Raw genomic sequence first — 18,419 nt, 5'->3', positions numbered from 1 at the left:
CTTTAATTTGTTGACGACCTCCTGTCCTAGCTTTCACAATTACCGCAGTCAATTTTGAATCCTCATAAGATAATTTGCCTGAATTATCATCAAGAAGCATTTTTCTGGTCTGAGTCCTCATCTGCCTGAAAAACTATTGATTATACTGACAAGCGGAGTTACCCGATTCTTTGTCCATGACTATCAAATCTGTTAAATCAATGACTATGGTTACAAGTGAAGCTACATGGTTCTTTGTCCATGACTGGCTTGAATTTTCAGTTCTATCTTTAGACCATCTAATGATCAAAAAGCTCTTCTGCCATTTGTTAAAGTTATTGGAAGCATTTCACTGGCAATAAGAAAAATGCTCTACCAACATAAATCTTGCACCAAGAAGTTATGCAAACAAAAGGCAGGTAACTGGTCATTAATTAATGTTTATATTATCATAAAATTTATTATGACAGCAAATGGTTTATCATAAAAAATTTTGTGACAAGATTTATGGGTTCAGTATCATGGTTCATAGATCTGACCATGATTTCATGTCCAGTGAATTTCTCCTGAAATACAGACATAAAGGTAAGTCGCCTTAATTTTAATTCTGCTATTCAATTCAACCAGACGTGAACCCGATGCGGAGGAACAAATTTTCAGTGCTTCAAGACCCTAATTCAGATCTGAGTTTTTATTGGATTCAAAAAGCTTTCCTCTGTAGAACTACCAAATTGCTCAAGTGCCCAAATTATATCTCATTCTCCCAGTACGTCCATGTTAGCATCTACAAGCAAACAGCCAAAAGAGAGATTGATGCATATTCTGAATGTAACTCGATATGATGAACTGAACCTTTAAAATGCTATGATTAATTGAAAATCTCATCAAGGTTACATGAACAAAAAAGACACAAGGAGCCAACATGCTTTGGATCTTTTGCTTCTCTTTTTTAAGTCACTTTTTGACCAATTTGAACAGCCACAAGAATCAATTTCCAACTTCTCATCTGGAAATGATAGGAATGCAGGAAAAAACAGGGTAATATGTATCAAGTTCAAGTTGTTCAACAATTTGTTGTACACCCGACAAATATGAGGAGTGACCATCAATAAAGTCCGTGACATCAACCTGAAAATCAGGAAAGGAATCATTTGATCTTCAGAATACATACTGCATGCACATGAGCAACAAGAATGAGAATTATGCTTACATTTTCAATTCCAGGAACATCAACAGCTTGAATTCCAGCCAAACCCTGGGTCAGCAGGCTGCACAATAGGAACTGTAAATTTCTAGAAAGCATGGAAGAAAATCTCTGAAAAAACATGTACACATACCTTGCACGAAAAGTCACTCCCAGTATCCAGTCATTTGTGGAATACACATTTACAAATCTTCCAGCAACCATCTGCAACCAAGTGAAAAGCAGCAGCTCACGTTTATAGCACTACATATGAATTGGAAGCGCATGGTTGAGGGAAAAAGATTAGAGGGTGCAATTTTTGGAAACCATTGGATTCTCCCATATTTTTGACTGCTAAAAGCATGTTTTAATGAGAAAATGCCAATATGTCTAACTTATGAATTTTAATCAAGCTAACATTTAACTGGAACACAGATCCTACTTTACTCATCAAGTTCAAGATGACTGAAAACAGACTACTGGGAAACCTAGTAAGCTGTACATGCTGAAGCATTCGCCCAATAGCTTACCCTTGCATAAAGATCTCTGGTTATCTAAGGTTTAAATTTGCATGGTTGATGACTGATAACAAAGCCAATGATTCTCAGGCACATCAAATGCATACAACGTCGCCACCAATGGAAATCAAACAAGCACCACATTAAAACAGGAGATAATGTGCCCTTGTTCTTGTTAATTGCAAAACAAAGCTGAAAGGGGATAATTGTTGGAAACCAACAAATTTTATAATAAATATGGTATTGGATGTTAGGATAACTTTAAGTGGCCCTAAGTGATTTTCTTGGTTGAAATTATTCCTCAGGGTGTTGCAGGTTCTGATTAGAGGAAAATTCCTCAGGGTGTTGCAGGTTCAGATTGGAGGAAAGGCCTTTTTATTTAGCAATTAAAATATTGCCACATTGCTTATGATTAGTCTCCTTGATATATCTTCCATGTTGGCATGATACCACATTCCCACGCAAAATGTGATGCAAGATGGCATGGTATGGAGGAGCACAATACAGTGGTGCATGTGCAGTTTCATGTAAGCTGCCTTAAGAATATGAAATTTGGATAATCTTTTAAGAAAATTTAGATCAGCTGTTTGCATACCCAACTTGGCATGGAAGTCTAATCTTCGTAATTCGAGTTGGTTATAGATGATATATTGCTATACATTTTTATGAAAAACTTTTGACGTGTATACGGGTCAGAACAGATCATATAAAATGAGAGTGCTCTTCTTCGATTAAAATGTACACAAAATTTTAAAGAAATTGCCAGTTTCCTTGTTGGGAAAGAAAAGTACCGTATTAGCGAGACACCAAGAACCTTTTAACTAATAGTAAGATGCCAAATATTGCTTAAGGAGTATTCCATCATTCACCCCTTGCTTGGCAATTCATTTTGAGTGTGCGTACATACACTATAATAATAAGTTGAATCCATGGGCCTATCAAGTTTTCTACTGACATTGCCATTAGTTAATTAAGAAAATTTTATTTAACAATTTTTTTGTGGAAAATTAGTGTAAATTAGAAACATTGTGTCTGATTGTTTAACTATCTCTCTCATACATTCTCTGGACCAGAGTTATCTCTTTCCAAAACCTATGCCACTGGACTCAATTATATAGTTGATAGATCTCAAATCTTATTTCCTAAACTATATCTAGAATCTAAATGTCTACGTATACATATTATAGTTAACAAACATACAACTTAGTAAAAGAAAGATATTTATTTCTCAAAAAAGACAACGCATTAACCAAGGTACGCCGTACCAGTACCGGTAGGCATACCGGTGGCCTACCGGACCGGTACGGTCCCGTTTAGACCTGTTTGGACCAGTACCGAATCGGCCAACAGAGCGCAGTGCGCGCGCGCAGAAAAAAGCCCACGGATGCGCGTGCTGCATTAAATGCGGCTCAGTGGCATTATATGCCCCGCGCGTGGGCATGCTACCCAGGGCACGCGTACCGATGGAAACCAGTCCGATTCGGACTGGTACGGGTCAGTTCAACATACCATGGCATCAACTATGATCAAATTATCATCGCAAAATCACCTTTCGTTCTCTTTGTAATAGAAATACATAACTCAGAAATAGAATGGCAGAATAAAATCACCAATAGATCTAGGGTGAAAAGAATAAAGCATGTGCCATCAAAGTCCAGATCTACAAGAGAACGATGAACTACTCTCTGGATTCAGGTTGAAGGTGGAAAGCCACAAGCATGTTGCTGCTCTCAGTACATCTCTTGGAATGATAATCTCAGAAAAAAGGGAATATTTTTCCTTTCTTTCAAAAGAGAAAAAGGGGACGCATCTCCTGTGTGCAGAAATCTTTAAACTCAAATCAAGCTTTTTTAGAAATCTGCTATGAAGGTTCAAAAATTTCAAACGTTATAGTTATAATCTATTTTAGAAAACAATAACATTCACATGATCTGAAATAATTTTTTTGTCTTTAGACATCCATATAGTCAATTATTTTAACCAAAATGCTTCTTGTAATTTTGAGATAAGAGGCACATATGCTAACAGAAATATTTCAAGTACTTGTATCACCAAGACAACAAACCCATCCAGTGATATCCATACCTTTCTGGCAGTCTCCCATTGCTCCCCCTTGAGTGAAACTGGTGCTCCAAGGAGAACGACCCTTTCTACAAGTCCCTCTGCTCAATTATATCAGTTCAGTCGACAGAATTAAGCAGCTTAACTATTACAGGAGATGACAGTAGGATATAGCATAGCCTAAAATTACCATTATCTCCTGATTCAGCCAATTGCCTCAAACACTTAAATATAACTCGCGCTCCTAGTGAAAAACCAATAAGGGTCACAGGCCTGGGCAATTCAAGGAGGTCAAAGAAGTCATTGAACTAATTTAGCTCAGACTGTGTGGAGTTACGAATGATTTTTCTTAAAAAAACATACCTGTTTCCTTGCAAACCCTTCAACAGAACTTCTGCAAGGAGCTTTCCAGCTTTATCCGATCTGAGACAAGCCAAACAAAGTTAATTGTCAGGCTGATTTGATTTTTATTTAGGGGATTGTTGGATGCTGGTTATGCCACAGATCGGTATATTGCCTAGAGCATTTTACAATAGACTGAAGCATTTCAAGCAATGGGGTGGTATAGCAGAGAAGCATACACGGGCTGGGAGGACTGCAGATTCAAGATTGAAATGTAACCGCATTTCCTATATAAAAGGGATATCATAAATCGCCTTTTAATTTTGATCGGTGTCTCCACATCATGTTGGAGAGTTCAACTCCAACCAAGTGATTAATACTGTTCCCCAACGAGCAAATTTTAGTGTGTAATCTGATACCTCAAGGCAAGTCATCCTTGCAAACAATGACCAAGCATCCAAACACTCCTGAAAATTGTTAATGAATTTTGCAGTTGTACCTATCAATAGCCATTGTCCATTTGCTATCTATGAAATCTGTAGCAGCAAGTAGTACAGCTGGCCATGCTAATGCAGAAACAAGCGTGCTTAACACAGTCATCATGGCACCTTGCTTCATCAATTCCGTTGTAACTCCTACAGCAGTAACTTGTGATGTCAAGAAATGAATGTGGCAGTACTAATATACACTAGAGAAAAACTACAAAGTCAGCAGTTACTTGATGTGATCCAGTCCTGTATTGCAGTGCTCACTGCAATTATATACTTTGACTCCCACTGAAGAACATACCTGTAATCTTGAATGGAGTGTGATTAGAAACACTATACAGCACTACTAAGCATTATACATATAAATTAATCTACAGTCAACAATTTTGCAGCACTCACAAAAAAAAAAAAACTGATGATGGATAATTATAGATATCTTATATATTGCACATGAAGTACAAGCTCATCAAGTATCTGTTCCATACATTGTACTTCCAATTTGCTCTGCAAAGAAAGCAAAAGAAAACATTTGGAATTGCAAAACTTCAGGATTCATGTGAGATGATAAATAAAAGTATTTATTCAAGTAATTATAAAAGAAGTTTCAGGAAAAAAACTTGGCTGATTTTCCAAGACAATAAAGAGAGGTAGACAGAAAACAAAGGTAAAGAACTGAGGAATCTTTGGACTCTTCAAGGACATAATTAGACATCCTAATGCAGATTCTTATTAGAGATAGTGCTGCTCTCTTGTCTATGCAATTCATAAAATTTGAGGGACCTCCATCAGATACCCTCCTTTGTTACCCAGTTACCCTACCTTAATCCCTATCAACCATCAAGTAGTCCTTTCATGACACAGGTTCCAATTGTGATCAAACCTTTAATTGGTCCCAAATCAGTGTTCCTTTCTACCAATTAAAAGGCGATAGAAAACTCTCTGATCATGGAATTCACTAAGAACTTTCCAACGATGAAAACATGATTACTGGCTTTTTGATCTAGAACATGATCTTCTCATCCACTACATCCAAGTTCCAACCATCAGATGGGCATACTATGTGATCTTTCATTGGCCATCACATGACTCATCACATGAATTTATGAGATTAAAGTCCAGTCATGGCCTATATAGAGTCCATAATTAAAAGTCCTTGGAGTCTGACAAACACAAGGCAAGTAGCTGATAATTTAGTAATTGCGAAAATGCACCAAGATGGTTTTTTTCACTTCGATATTTAACAAAAAAAAGGTGAAAAATATGGAAGTTGCCTATCTATAAATCAGGTAAAATAATCAGTGATCACAAAGTTTCTGATAATGAAGCATTGACTGAAGGCTATTTCAAGCTTGGAAGCTTTGAGATGTAACTCAATCTTGAGGGGAGTAGGGGCCATGTTGAACATTTGATAATTAATAGGTTAATCATGTTTCACATGAAGTTTGATCTTAATGGGTTAATTAATTGGCAGTCCTTCTTGTTGGGCCCTGACTTACGTAATTGAAACAAAAACATATTATTAATTGCATGTTCAACTTAAGTGCACATTACTCAAATGTTGCAATGTTCCTACTTGATGAATAGTTTATTCTACAACTACCAATTTCAAGCCCCTTGCTCTTAGTAGAATCCACTATATAATATGCATCTAATGATGTTGCTTGCATCCACACCAAGCTATATGTAGTATGCAAGTCTAAATATTTGTGATGCATTGTCTCTTCAATGTATCATGTGACATTTGGCATGTCGATGAGAAATGTATTATTAGTTAAACGCCCTTCTGGTAAAATATGATGAAAACCTTAGAAAAGAGACGACATGGTATAGTATTTTAGAATGCAAAATATGAGGCAGTAACATGAATTATTGCCAAGAGCGTCACTCCAGTCCTTTTAAATCTTGGAGAATCCATATATTTGCGGTAATATGACTAATACAGTGAACATAGAACTACAATTTAGCAGTTGAGCATAATCAGTGGAGTCATCATTTTATCCTGGGGGAAAAAATTAAATCAATAGAAAAGTCATTATCTAATTCAAGGACAAGCAAGAAATAATTGCTAGAATATAAGCTAGCATTTATATTTGTGCAAGTTTATTTACTGGCACATTAAAGGATGATAGAATTATTAATTGTTTGCTAACAAAGTCATATTCTCTATTTCTTAAAATCAACCTTTGCAATATTTCAGTAAATTTTCCACCCTGATATATTTGATAAATCACATCTGTTTCTTTTTTTTTAAAAAAAAAGCATTATCATAAAAATGACATGAGCTAAACAATCTCGTTTCTTATGAGAAGCAAGACATATATTGAGCAGAAGGGTTTTTGTAAGACCAAGTACTTACTAAAAAGAAATGTTGATTGGGCATTTATAAGACATAGATAAAGTAGTGGGAGGGGGCAAGAAAGATTCCTATCATAGATTTCTTTGTCTATCTAGCAGCATTTAATCTTCATCAGATTTCTAACTTAAGAAGAAAACATCTATTGATTTGGATATGTAAAAAGGGAAACCAAAAAATGTAAGTGATTGGTTGGTGGACAGCTAAATCTAAAGAGATCCCCAAAACTTGAGGGGTCACTTTGGTAGAATGGAGTGGGACTACAGAAAAAGGGAAAATCCATGGAGGGGCAAGTCCCCCACCCCCCAACAAAAAAAAGTTACATATTTTTTCACCCAGCTCCAACTGCATGTTTCCTCACACAATCACTCTCAACTACATATTTGAATTGTTTAAATATATAAAATTCCTTGTGCACTGTGGTATAAGTTCCTTGTGTCATAAAATAGAAGTGAAAAGTAAAGTGTAGATTGTATTGTATTTCTTACATAAATTTAAACAATGTCAGGTAGGCCTCATGGTTATTTCATAGTCTTCTGACGACAAGATTGCCATTTTCATCCATATATTCAAAAATAAATTGTTTACATGAGCAATAAAACTCCAAGAAAATGTATATTCTATAGCAAGTATGTATATGCAAGTGGTTATGTATATCAGATAAGAGATAAGCAAGAGCTCCAAAACATAATGTTTGATGCATGTAAGATATAAAAAGAGAACAGCAAGTGGTAGAGAAACCATGGTAAAAATACCATAGACCTATTCTCCAAAACATGCATGCATGGTAAAAGTATTAGCATACCTCTCCAAGTTATCTTCCAATCCTTCCCAAGGCTTTATAAAATCTTCCTTCTCAAAAGCAAAACCAGAAACCAAGATACCTACTGCTAGGCGCTGAAAATTATTAACCATCCACTGACAATCAGATATATATTTTCTAGGACTTACAAAAGGTCTAGTTTAAAGCTAGTATAGCTGCCTCTTAGGCTTAAAGTCGTGCAGTTGCATCAAGCAACAGAGACACCCTTGATTTACAATTTCACGTAGTAAAATGCAAGGGGAGAACAACTCACGCCCTGGTTATGGTTATCTCCAATAGGTTTGAATTCAAATTCTTCAACGCTTCCTATTCTTCTAGCCATTTTGCTCCCTGACAGCCCAGCTCCAGCAGCTGTGTTTCACAAATTAAGCATATTGATCAGCGATTGCTAACGACTACAATGATGTAATGTTTGATTACATTCAATTTTTGGCACAATTCTATGTGTAATAGCCAGACTTCAAGATGATGGAGATATTTCTCAGCCAATACAGACTGGTATGATGCACAATCTTTTATAATATGTCTTGAGTTTTTTTGCCTTGTAATTGTGAACAATTGTATAAAAAAACTTCATCATATCTTCAAAAGAAAATTCTGGCTTTTTTTAATAATAAGAATACTTTCATATGAATAACAATTAGGCAGAAATATGAAGAAAAAATCACAGACTATGTAAACGCAAGTGCTCTCATACTGAGATAGCAAACAGCATTAGAATCTCAATAATCAGAATTACCATGGCACTGAGTGCAAAAATATAATTATTATGCGAATTAATATGCACTGCATTGTATTTACAGATAGTTATGTGGCCTAATTTTTGTTACTCATTAACATAATTTTCATGTAGTGACATTATTCTTGATGTTATAGTGAACTGCAAGACTCATGACTCTCACTACACATCATAAGTTATTAAAACATCTCTGAACAATTAGTTATTCTTTTAGCAGTCTCTGAAAACTTAAAACACATGCATGGTTTTTACTCTAATATGAATTAAAACACATGCTGGCTCAAATAAGTCAGCCTTGTATACTAAACCTTACATAAATCGCCACTAGCAAGCACCATATACAATTAAGATCAGTTGTAGATTCAAGATTCACATTACAATTCCCTCAGTTTTCCAATATCTGGAATAAAATAAGGAGCTTAGCCTACATTCCTTAAGTGATATATACATCTTGTTCGTTACATGCCACCATAATTCCAAGAAGTGCTTTACATGATTTCAAGCCTTTATATTAATATATCAATTTATGACCATTTCTAGCTTTGGATATCCACAAGGCTTCTAATGGTGGTGGCATGCCCCATTGCACTTTTGTCTAATACATGGGTGGGGACTACTAGCGGATGATATTCTAGTGGCAAAAATAACAGAAAAAATATAAGAGCAAACAAATCAAAAATATATATATTTTAAAAAAATAGCCAGAAAAATAAGAAAAGCCAGGGAAAATAAACTTATGAAAAACATAAAGCCCTTTTCCATGTGTTCTTTTGAGTTCTGATTAGATCCAGATAATGGTTTAGACCAAGAAGATTCAGAAAACGAAAAAAAAAAGAATGAGGATAAAAAAAATTATTGAGTGAAAAGGCACAAACTAAATTGTCAGCATATTTGCCATATCATGGATAGGTGAGGATACAATACCAGCCATGGGCAACATACCAGTTACGCCCCATTAAAATTTCTGATATTTGACTTTTAGCCTATCAGATAAGTGAATTGAGACTCAACAGCTTCACATGTCAAAACCATATGGGTTAGGGCAGATTCAAACTGAATATCTTGTACCAACAGCAATCAGTATATGAATACACAAGTACACTGAAAGACTATTCATCCACTTATTTTACAAGAATAATGGTACTTATTCCATCTTGGTTATAAACATCATATGCTTGATACTTCTTTAACTCATATTTGATCATCACATTATCCGAACTTTCAATTTCCGTGAAACCAGATTTTCTATGCATAATATTCCCCATTTTATGAAAGCAAACATGAGAACCATTTTTCTTTTTTTTTTTTACCACCGAGGTGGTAGCACGGTTGGAACGGGGCTAAGATTCCACTGGAGTAGCCCAGGTTCGAAACGCACGAATGTCGATTAAATGCGGAGACCGGATGCCCCCGCCTGGTTTGCCTGGTGGAGTCGCCATCTGGTTTGCCAGTACTTAGGTGGTACTGGTGTGACGTACTCACACGTGGAAGGGGTTGCCACATTGGTGGGGCTCCTCCACAGGTGGAGAGGGTATGAGTAAAACTTGTCTGCCCGTATCGAACATTCTCCAGCGGAGAGGGGGCCCAGTGGGGGTTGCTACGCGGGTAAGGTTCTCCTCACCCCCCCTCTTCCCTTTTTTCAGGCAAAAAAAAAAAAAATCCTAGGATTTTTTCCTAGACAAAAGTATACTCTCTTCTTATATCTACTTTAAAACAGATGATTTTCCTACAAAGTCCTCCATCATCATACCGATTCTTCCTGACCTTTTGAGACTTAAACCATGTCTCTCTTAGGTTTTAGTAGATCTTAACAAAGTATGTTTCTCCACTGTTCCTTGTATTGCAAAGAAATTTTTAATTAATATTCCTCTTTGAATTACCTATCTTGCAAATATACATGATTTTCCAATTGCAAGAAATTCCACTGAAGCCACATGCTCCAAATAAATATAATTAAGGATTAAAATCTATGTGGGTTCATAATTGTTATACCACTCCCTTCATGCCATAGCATTCTTTCTCAGAATTCATTTTAGCTAGGAGCTTGGGTTTTACCACCATAATGCTTGCAAAACTTTTCCAGTTCCTCTTTTTGAGTTAGTGCTCGAGATCTCATGTTCCTAGAAATTGTTCTTAGTATTTATGAATTCGATCATAAAGGAATATCCTGATGCCACACCTCTTCGAATTGTACACGAGCAAGTCCTATGCAAGCTCCAACACAATAGGCAGTTAGGCACATTACTTATGTTGATCATGGGAAAGAGCTACATAGGTATACATTTTCTAGTAAAGAAGACGAGAAAAAAAAACACAGACCAACTTGGGCTTTCTGAAGTAGTCAATAACCTCCTCTATATGTTGTCTTTGCTGATTTTCATCAATGCGCTCTCTGACTGTGGTGATGTCAAAGGCAGCATGATAATAGGCACATGACATGGAGGTTTGTGAAGCTAATTTGGATTACGAGCCTAGTACCTTGGAAGTTAAGGGCCTTGTGCAAATGCCTTCACATCCAGTCTTTAGAGCTAAATTACTACACCTTCCTCCACAACCCAACCACACTCCCGCTCCCACTCCATGCAGACACAAAAAAAAAAAAAAACCACAGTTCCTCGAGTTTTTTTTTTTTTACTTCCAAAGAGAGTAAGAAAAGAAAAGGAGGCATTGACAATGAGATCCCCAATAGCAACAAAAATGGGAAGAAAGAAAGGTGGAAGGAATCAGTTTAGTTCTGCAAGGTTGATTTTTTATCTAATGGTTTCAACTTTCAAATGTTATATTGGAAGCAAAAAGTTTGCCATCATTTAATGCCAAACATTTAAAGGTTTTTTATTGAGAAAATATTAAAGGTTCACTCCACCTCCAAATGATGCAGCGACGGCTACAGAACCAGCAACTGATCCTGCAGCACTAGCTATTGCAGCAAATCCGCTTGCTCCAATAACAGGGACCAGTGTCCCTAATGTGGGAGCCAAAGCACTAAAGCCTGCAGCAATTGCTGGAGCAGCTAAACCTGTTGGAGGAAAAAAGAGGATTCATAAAAATCTATAATTTAAATGACTGATAACAGATCAAACCCTGAGAATTTTTCTCCAAATCTGAGGTTATCATACCTCCTGTAACTGCTAACAAGGCTCCTCCAGTCAATGCAGCTGCACCAATGATACCACCTCGCTTCCATCTAGCCCATTTGCTTTTCTCTGATCCACTTCCTTGTGATTGCTCTTCAGCTTTTGCTGCAGCCATTGCAGAGCAAGCAACCATTATCTCCATAGCTACCTATAAAACCAAATTTTCAATTAACAGGAATGGAAACACATGCAACTATAGTTCGTGGATTCCCTTGTACATAGGTTCCATCATAATCAATTGGAAAGCACTAAAGCAAACTAAAAAGTCAATTGCATTTCATTGCCTTGGATTTTTAGGGAAAATGGATGAGCTGTTCGGTGCAAGGCATGACTAGATTTTGTAAGAACATCATTTGACTGCCTAAACTGAATAGTTGTTCAATATATTTGCAAAATGCAAGAATAGCTGTAAAGTAGCATGTGATAAGCTCTTCAATAAACTTAATAATAAATTAATAGGCACAAGAAAGCCCTAATGAGTTTTTTTCCAAATCCATGCATAACTCAGAAGTATCAAATTACCTTCAGTAATGTTTAAGGAACCTGCTCATTATGAGATATAGATCTTGATCCAACGAGCCTCCACCTGAATTTTTGAAAAATATGACTTGTGACCTAATATCATTATTTAAATTCTTCGTGAAAATCATGTGTTTTAATTCTTTTACAATTATTTTCTTATCAAAGCTTTTGGTTTTATTTCAATGAATTGCACTTGGATTTTTTCAACAATACTTTGAGTTATGTGTTATGATTTGAGAATCATGTGTTTTTCAGTGAAAACCAACAATTTCTTGATCAAGGTAGAGGTGTACTTGCTGAGCAAAATAGCTTACTCCATTTATTTTACAGCTTTCTCAGAGTTAGTGGTAAGATTCATTTCAACGAAAGAAGACTAAATCTTTTGGAGTTGTTTTTGGATTGAGTGACTATTGGAGCAACAAAAACATAGTATTTCATGATCGATGATATCATTGGAGGTATAATTTTGTGGATAAGCAAACATGTACAAGTTTGTGAGTGGACTTTTATTTAAGTGCTATGGTTTATACTTTATAATATTTTTTCATTGTACATAATTCCATCATAGGGTTTATTTTAAGGATATCAAAAATTCCTATGGTATGTGAATCGATTATGATGGCCACATTGGGATTAGCAAGTTCTAATTTCAGGGTGTGACACCATTACTTTTGAGACAACTATCAATATGTTGTATGCCACTCTGGCTATTTTAGAATTACACAGATCACCTAAATATGATATTTCAAGAGTGATCTTCATTTTAGTTACCTAGAGTTGGAGTGGGTGCGGGAGAAAATTTGGGTATGATGCAAGAAAGTAGATCTCAAAGAATAAGGCCCTGTTTGGGGGAGCTGTTGGCAGTAGAGCTGTTGGAAGTAGAGCTGTTGGAAGTAGAGCTGTCTGAAGTAGAGCTGTTATAAAAAGCTGTTTGTTGTTTGGTAACTATATTTTTAAAGTGTTGTGGCACTTTAACATATGTTTGGTAAACAAACTGAGAAAGTACTTTTATATGACAAAATTACCATAAAGGACATTGCATAGTATTATACAATGGAGCATGATAAAACATAACATATATTAATACATAATATACGATATAGTATAATATTACTGTAATATAAAATATTATTATTATAATATAGTAATATGATATTGCATAGCATAGCATAATGGTAATATAATTATTAGTATTAATTAATTTCTCATAATATAACATAATATTAAATTATTTAAAATAACATATTAATGTATTATGATATAAGGTAATATAATATAATATGTATAGTATAATACAATAATAAAGGTATAAAATAATATATTATTAGTATAAATTAATTTTTCATAATATAACATAATATTAAATTATTTAACATTACATATTAATGTATTATGATATAATGTAATATAATAATATATTTATAGTATAATACAACAATAAATAACTATTTATCTGTTTAATAGATTATCTTTTTACTTAACTATTTGCAATGGCGACAAATTCACCGTACTTATCAATATCATAAGGATCAGATTATTTGCCACTCACTCATTATTTTTCTTTATATTTATTTATTTATACGTTCATTCGTATATATATTTTTATTTATGCATTTATTTATTTATTATTTTATCCATTGAAATATATTTATTTATTATCTTATTTATTTATTTATTCATTCATTCATTCATTTATATAAATATTTATTTATGCATTTATTTATTTATTTATTTATTCTTTTCTTTTCTTTTCTTTTCTTTTATTTTATTTCCTTTTCTTTTTTTTTCCTTTTCTTTTTTTCTTCTCTTCTTCTCCTTCCTTCCTCTGCCCCCTTCTTCGTTCTTCTCCTCCCGCGCACCCGGCAGCACCGGAAGGGGGCCAGGCCACGGCGGCCGCGGAAGGGGGCCGGGCCGTGGCCGGCGGCAGTCTCGGTGGCCGACGGCGCCGGAGGGGGTGCGGCCCTACGGCGGCGGGGGAGAGGGACGGGGTGCAGCGGCGGGGGAGAGGGAGGGGGTGCGGCGGCGGGGGAGAGGGAGGGGGTGCGGCACTGCAGCGGGGAGACACTGCAGCGGCGGGGGAGAGGGAGGGGGTGCGGCACTGCAGCGGCGGGGGAGAGGGAGGGGGTGTGGCGGCGGGGCACTGCAGTGGCGGGGAAGAGGGAGGGGGTGCGGCGGCAGGGGAGAGGGACGGGGTGCGGCGGCGGGGGAGAGGGAGGCACAGCAGCGGCAGCGGTGGCGGTGATGCGGGGGTGGGGGTGCGGGTGGGTTGGGAGGTGGTTTGGGAGAGGAACAGGGCCGGGGGGAGGGGGGGCGGGTCGGTTGGAAGAGGAACAGGCGGTGAGGAACCTTTTTGGGGGAGGAATTTTTTTTTTTTTACATGGGGTATTTTGGTCAAAAATACAGCTTTCCGAAAAAGCTGAAAACAGCATTTTCGGAAAGCTCCAAATTAGAGCTTCCTTCCAAAAGCTGTTTTCAGCTTCCCGCAAAAGCTGAAACAGCTTTTCAAAAAATTTACCAAACACCATTTTTTAGCTAAAAGTACTTTTGGAGGGCCAGAAAGTGCTTTTTGGCCCTCCAAAAGCTCCCCCAAATAGGGCCTAAGGGAGACATAAATGGAATCACTTACGTATTAGGTATAGGAGTAAGTCTTATAGAAGATTCCAAATCAGGTACAGTACCTGTATAGAAGTTTCCTGCTACCAAGATTGTTATACCTTCTTTAACTTGCAGCTTGGTTAACATTGCAATAAAATAACCACCTTGTATCTTGTATATATCAAGCCATAATTCCATTCTTCTTTTGTGTTTTATGCATTTTGTTCTGCTTCTTACCTCTCATTCTCCTTGTCACAGCAATACAAATTCTAGCCATTTCGAAACACAATAAGCAGATTGTATTTGAAGCCAGAATATCTCTAATTAAGAAAATATTCATTATGCCATACTATCATTTTCTTAAAAGCAAAAAAATCACCCCACTATCCCAACAATTTTTTAAGCTGAAAATGATCAAGAGGGAAAGACTGCTGTGAGGCCACATGTTGTATTGAGATTTATCATAGTCAGGTATAACAGGTAGTCTTGGAAATGCATTTTTCCAGGAAACAACACAAACACTTATTGATTATCACATCTTGATGCCCTAGGAAAAAGGTTGCATAAAATTTATTACCAAAATTTCTTAAGACAAAATTACAAAAGCATTAATCATATCTAAGAGGCGTTAGCTTATAAGCAATAGGAAGTTTAAATAGACAAACCATTTTGATCCACTTGACGTCAAGCCATGTTGCCAAGAACCGTAGAGCAACGCGATGCCGAGCATCATAGCCCTTCCTAAATCGAGAAGTTTTCTTGTTGTCTTGAGGTGTATCAGCCACACAAGCAGAAAGAAGTTCATACAAGACCGCAACTTTCCGCTGATATTTAACCGAATTGTCTTCTAGCATTTTTTTGTCATCGTGCACATTCTCAAACTGAATCAGTGAATCCTCTGCTATGAATGATGCCTTGGAGTTTTTCGTTTCTGAAGTATCAAAAGGTTCTATTGTTGCACCAAAATTTTTACAGTATGATGTACCAGAATTACTTCTCTTGTGACTATCATGTCCATGCTTATGATCTTTCTCTTTACTCTCCTCAGCTGAGGTTAAAGCAGCTTCCAAGCTCATTACCATAGCATCAACAGCTTTTGCCAAAGCAAGTTCTTTTTCAAATCTTTCTGAAGAATTTTCATCATCTTCTTCAAAGATTATTCTTAGATACTGGAAGAGCATGAATAGAGCAAACAAGTCGCAGATGGTTAGCAAAATCTAAGAGAAAGGAAGATTTAATCAGATTTTAAAAATATAAAAAAAGGGTAAAAACTGCAGATATCAATGCCAGCCCTGATTAACCTTTCAAGAACTGAGGGTTACAAAAGTAAATGCGATGAATCAAGTATAAAAGCCTGGCATCTTGTGATGATATGTTTTGCTGACTCCCTAAATTTTGTGAAGCAGTTTCTTCCAAAAAAATAAAACAAGTAAATGACTTTATGTGAGTGGGTATATCTAGAATCTAAGTTCAATTTCTTTTCCATGCAAGCAATCAATAAATGCTACCACTAATTTGTTAGGTTAAGATTCTTCTCAAAAGAAAATTGTTAGCTTAAACTACTGTTAGCTAATATCTTGCAATATAATGCTACTAAATTCAGATCGCATTAAGAATAAAAATGCATTAATGATGGCTGACACCAGAGAGAAATTGGTTATGGAACTGGACAAGTAGAAGATCACTCCCGATGAGACTAGCAAACAACCATGTTCATCATTACCCAGACACTCCAAATTTCGAGTTTCTTGACGTGCTGGACACTTGAGACACTTCATGGCACTTCTCAAAAGAAAATTGTTAGCTTAAACTACTGTTAACTAATATCTTGCAATATAATGCTACTAAATTCAGATCGCATTAAGAATAAAAATGCATTAATGATGGCTAACACCAGAGAGAAATTGGTTATGGAACTGGACAAGTAGAAGATCACTCCCGATGAGACTAGCAAACAACCATGTTCATCATTACCCAGACATTCCAAATTTCGAGTTTCTTGACGTGCTGGACGCTTGGGACACTTCATGGCACTATTTGATACTTTTGATGCTACTGCATAAGAATTTTCAAGAATAATATATCAATTGGCAAAACTTTATGAACTTTATAACATTTGGGATCAATTGGTCCAACTAGGCTGATGGAGGAAAACCAGAGCATGAGGAAAAGAAAAGGTTATGGAGACATCAAATTTATTGTAAGGGAGAGATCTCTATGAATTCATAACTATATTCTCCTATTTGAGATTCCTAACTGATAAATTTCTTTAACTATTGGACCTTTGAATAAGTTATACAAGCATTCTACGGCCGTCCAAGTAAACATGAAAGACAAAATTCTTGGTTCGCAAATATCCCATTTTTTAAAAAAAGTAAGGCCACCTTGCTAACTGAACCATTCAAAGTTCTATACATGACCCACAAAGAACCTAGTGGAGCTTCAACCTTTCGTAGCTGTCGTTACAGTCGAATGAACCCAACTTAATGTACATTGCCAGGCCAAATTTCCATCTCATATTCTTGCCGAAGCAGATTCTTTTTATCAAGAATAAATTTTGTTATCAATACTAATCAATAGAAGAGAACAAAGGGATTGGAAAAGGGAAAGAAGTCATACAGCCCCCACATGATGCTTGATTATTGATGACGCAGCGGTTTCCTCCAGCCCCGGCCAGGCTTTGGGATCAATATCCAAGAACCTAGAGAGAAAGAAGAAAAAAAATCAAGAACATCAAGAATCCCGACCAACTACCGATCATGCATTAAAAGGAAGGAAAGAAAGATTTGCAGGGAGGGACCTGAAGACGGGGCGAAGAAGGCCGCGGGACTCGTGGGTCCAGAGGGAGGAGTCGTCGCCGCCGCCTTCGCTGCTGCTGGTGCTGCTGCTTGCGCTGGCGCTGCTGCACCGGTCACGGGTTCCGGCGTCGGGGTCGTCGTCGTCGTCGAGGGGTTGGGTCTGCTGGATCTGAGCCTGGCGGAGGGCCAGGGCCAGCAGCGCCCCCGCCGCGTACTTCTGGGTCGGGCTCAGCGTCGAGATCGCCATCATGCTCGATGATCTCAGGCCGCGCCCGCTCCGGCCGTGGCCTATGGGCATGTATGTATATGCGCACACAAACTATCTCACATCCGGTGCTCGATTCTTGCCCGGATTGCCGTTTGGGGGAATGGCCGGATTCGGTGCTTTTCGGACGAGGCAGGCCCAAGGAAACGGATGGTTCTATGTTGGGGATGCGGGCTTGCGGCAATTTGTATGCAGAACGTTGAATCTCCCGTCCGAAGGTTGACGTCGATGTGGGTTTCGAGGGCAAAACGGACGCTGAGATTGAATCCGCATAGAATGTGTGCTACGGACGGTTTCTGCTTTTATTCGAGAATGCATGACCAAGTTCGAAAAATCTTAACGCTGCCGTTTGACGGGCTCTTTCCCGCATTAGGTCGCATCAGGCGGTTGGTATTTGACGCCGGCTATGTCTATTTTTTTTCCTTTTATTTTGTCCATTCCGGTGAAACTGACACCGGGTCAACCCACAGGCGATTCCACGAAAACACGTCATTTTAAAATTTTAAAATTTTTTGACAAAAAAAATAAATATTGATAAATTCATATGCATATTTTTTTTAATAAATATGATATTAAATAGCTTTTAAATTAATATCCATAGTTGTTATAAATGGATAGA

General features: G+C 37.1%; 1 protein-coding gene across 2 annotated transcripts; it reads right to left on the bottom strand.

Moving 5' to 3' along the window:
- Nucleotides 1-821: 821 nt before the first annotated feature.
- LOC103712194 (transmembrane and coiled-coil domain-containing protein STS1-like) lies at nt 822-18,010 on the bottom strand. Of its 2 annotated transcripts, XM_008798653.4 has the most exons (15): nt 17,538-18,010; nt 17,357-17,438; nt 15,403-15,906; nt 11,603-11,768; nt 11,350-11,502; nt 8,001-8,098; nt 7,730-7,821; nt 4,802-4,872; nt 4,583-4,718; nt 4,105-4,164; nt 3,932-4,014; nt 3,766-3,842; nt 1,317-1,387; nt 1,190-1,247; nt 822-1,107 (listed from the first exon to the last, which is right to left on the bottom strand). In XM_008798653.4, exons 1-15 carry the CDS (start codon nt 17,831-17,833, stop codon nt 982-984), a joined length of 2,073 nt encoding a protein of 690 aa, XP_008796875.3. In that variant the 5' UTR covers nt 17,834-18,010; the 3' UTR covers nt 822-981. The 2 variants fall into 2 exon arrangements, with proteins under 2 accessions (XP_008796875.3, XP_038982514.2); XM_039126586.3 differs by lacking the exons at nt 822-1,107; nt 1,190-1,247; nt 1,317-1,387; ... (1 more) ...; nt 3,932-4,014; nt 4,105-4,164 and adding an exon at nt 4,268-4,462 and having other exon boundaries at nt 17,538-17,960.
- Nucleotides 18,011-18,419: the final 409 nt, after the last annotated feature.

The sequence above is a fragment of the Phoenix dactylifera genome, chromosome 6 (genome assembly GCF_051530095.1).
Source record: "Phoenix dactylifera cultivar Ajwa chromosome 6, Ajwa_hap1_PhDact_Kaust_v1.1, whole genome shotgun sequence".
NCBI lineage: Eukaryota > Viridiplantae > Streptophyta > Magnoliopsida > Arecales > Arecaceae > Phoenix > Phoenix dactylifera.
The sequence above is the reverse complement of the archived record's forward strand: the minus strand, read 5'-3'. Positions and strand labels throughout refer to the sequence as shown.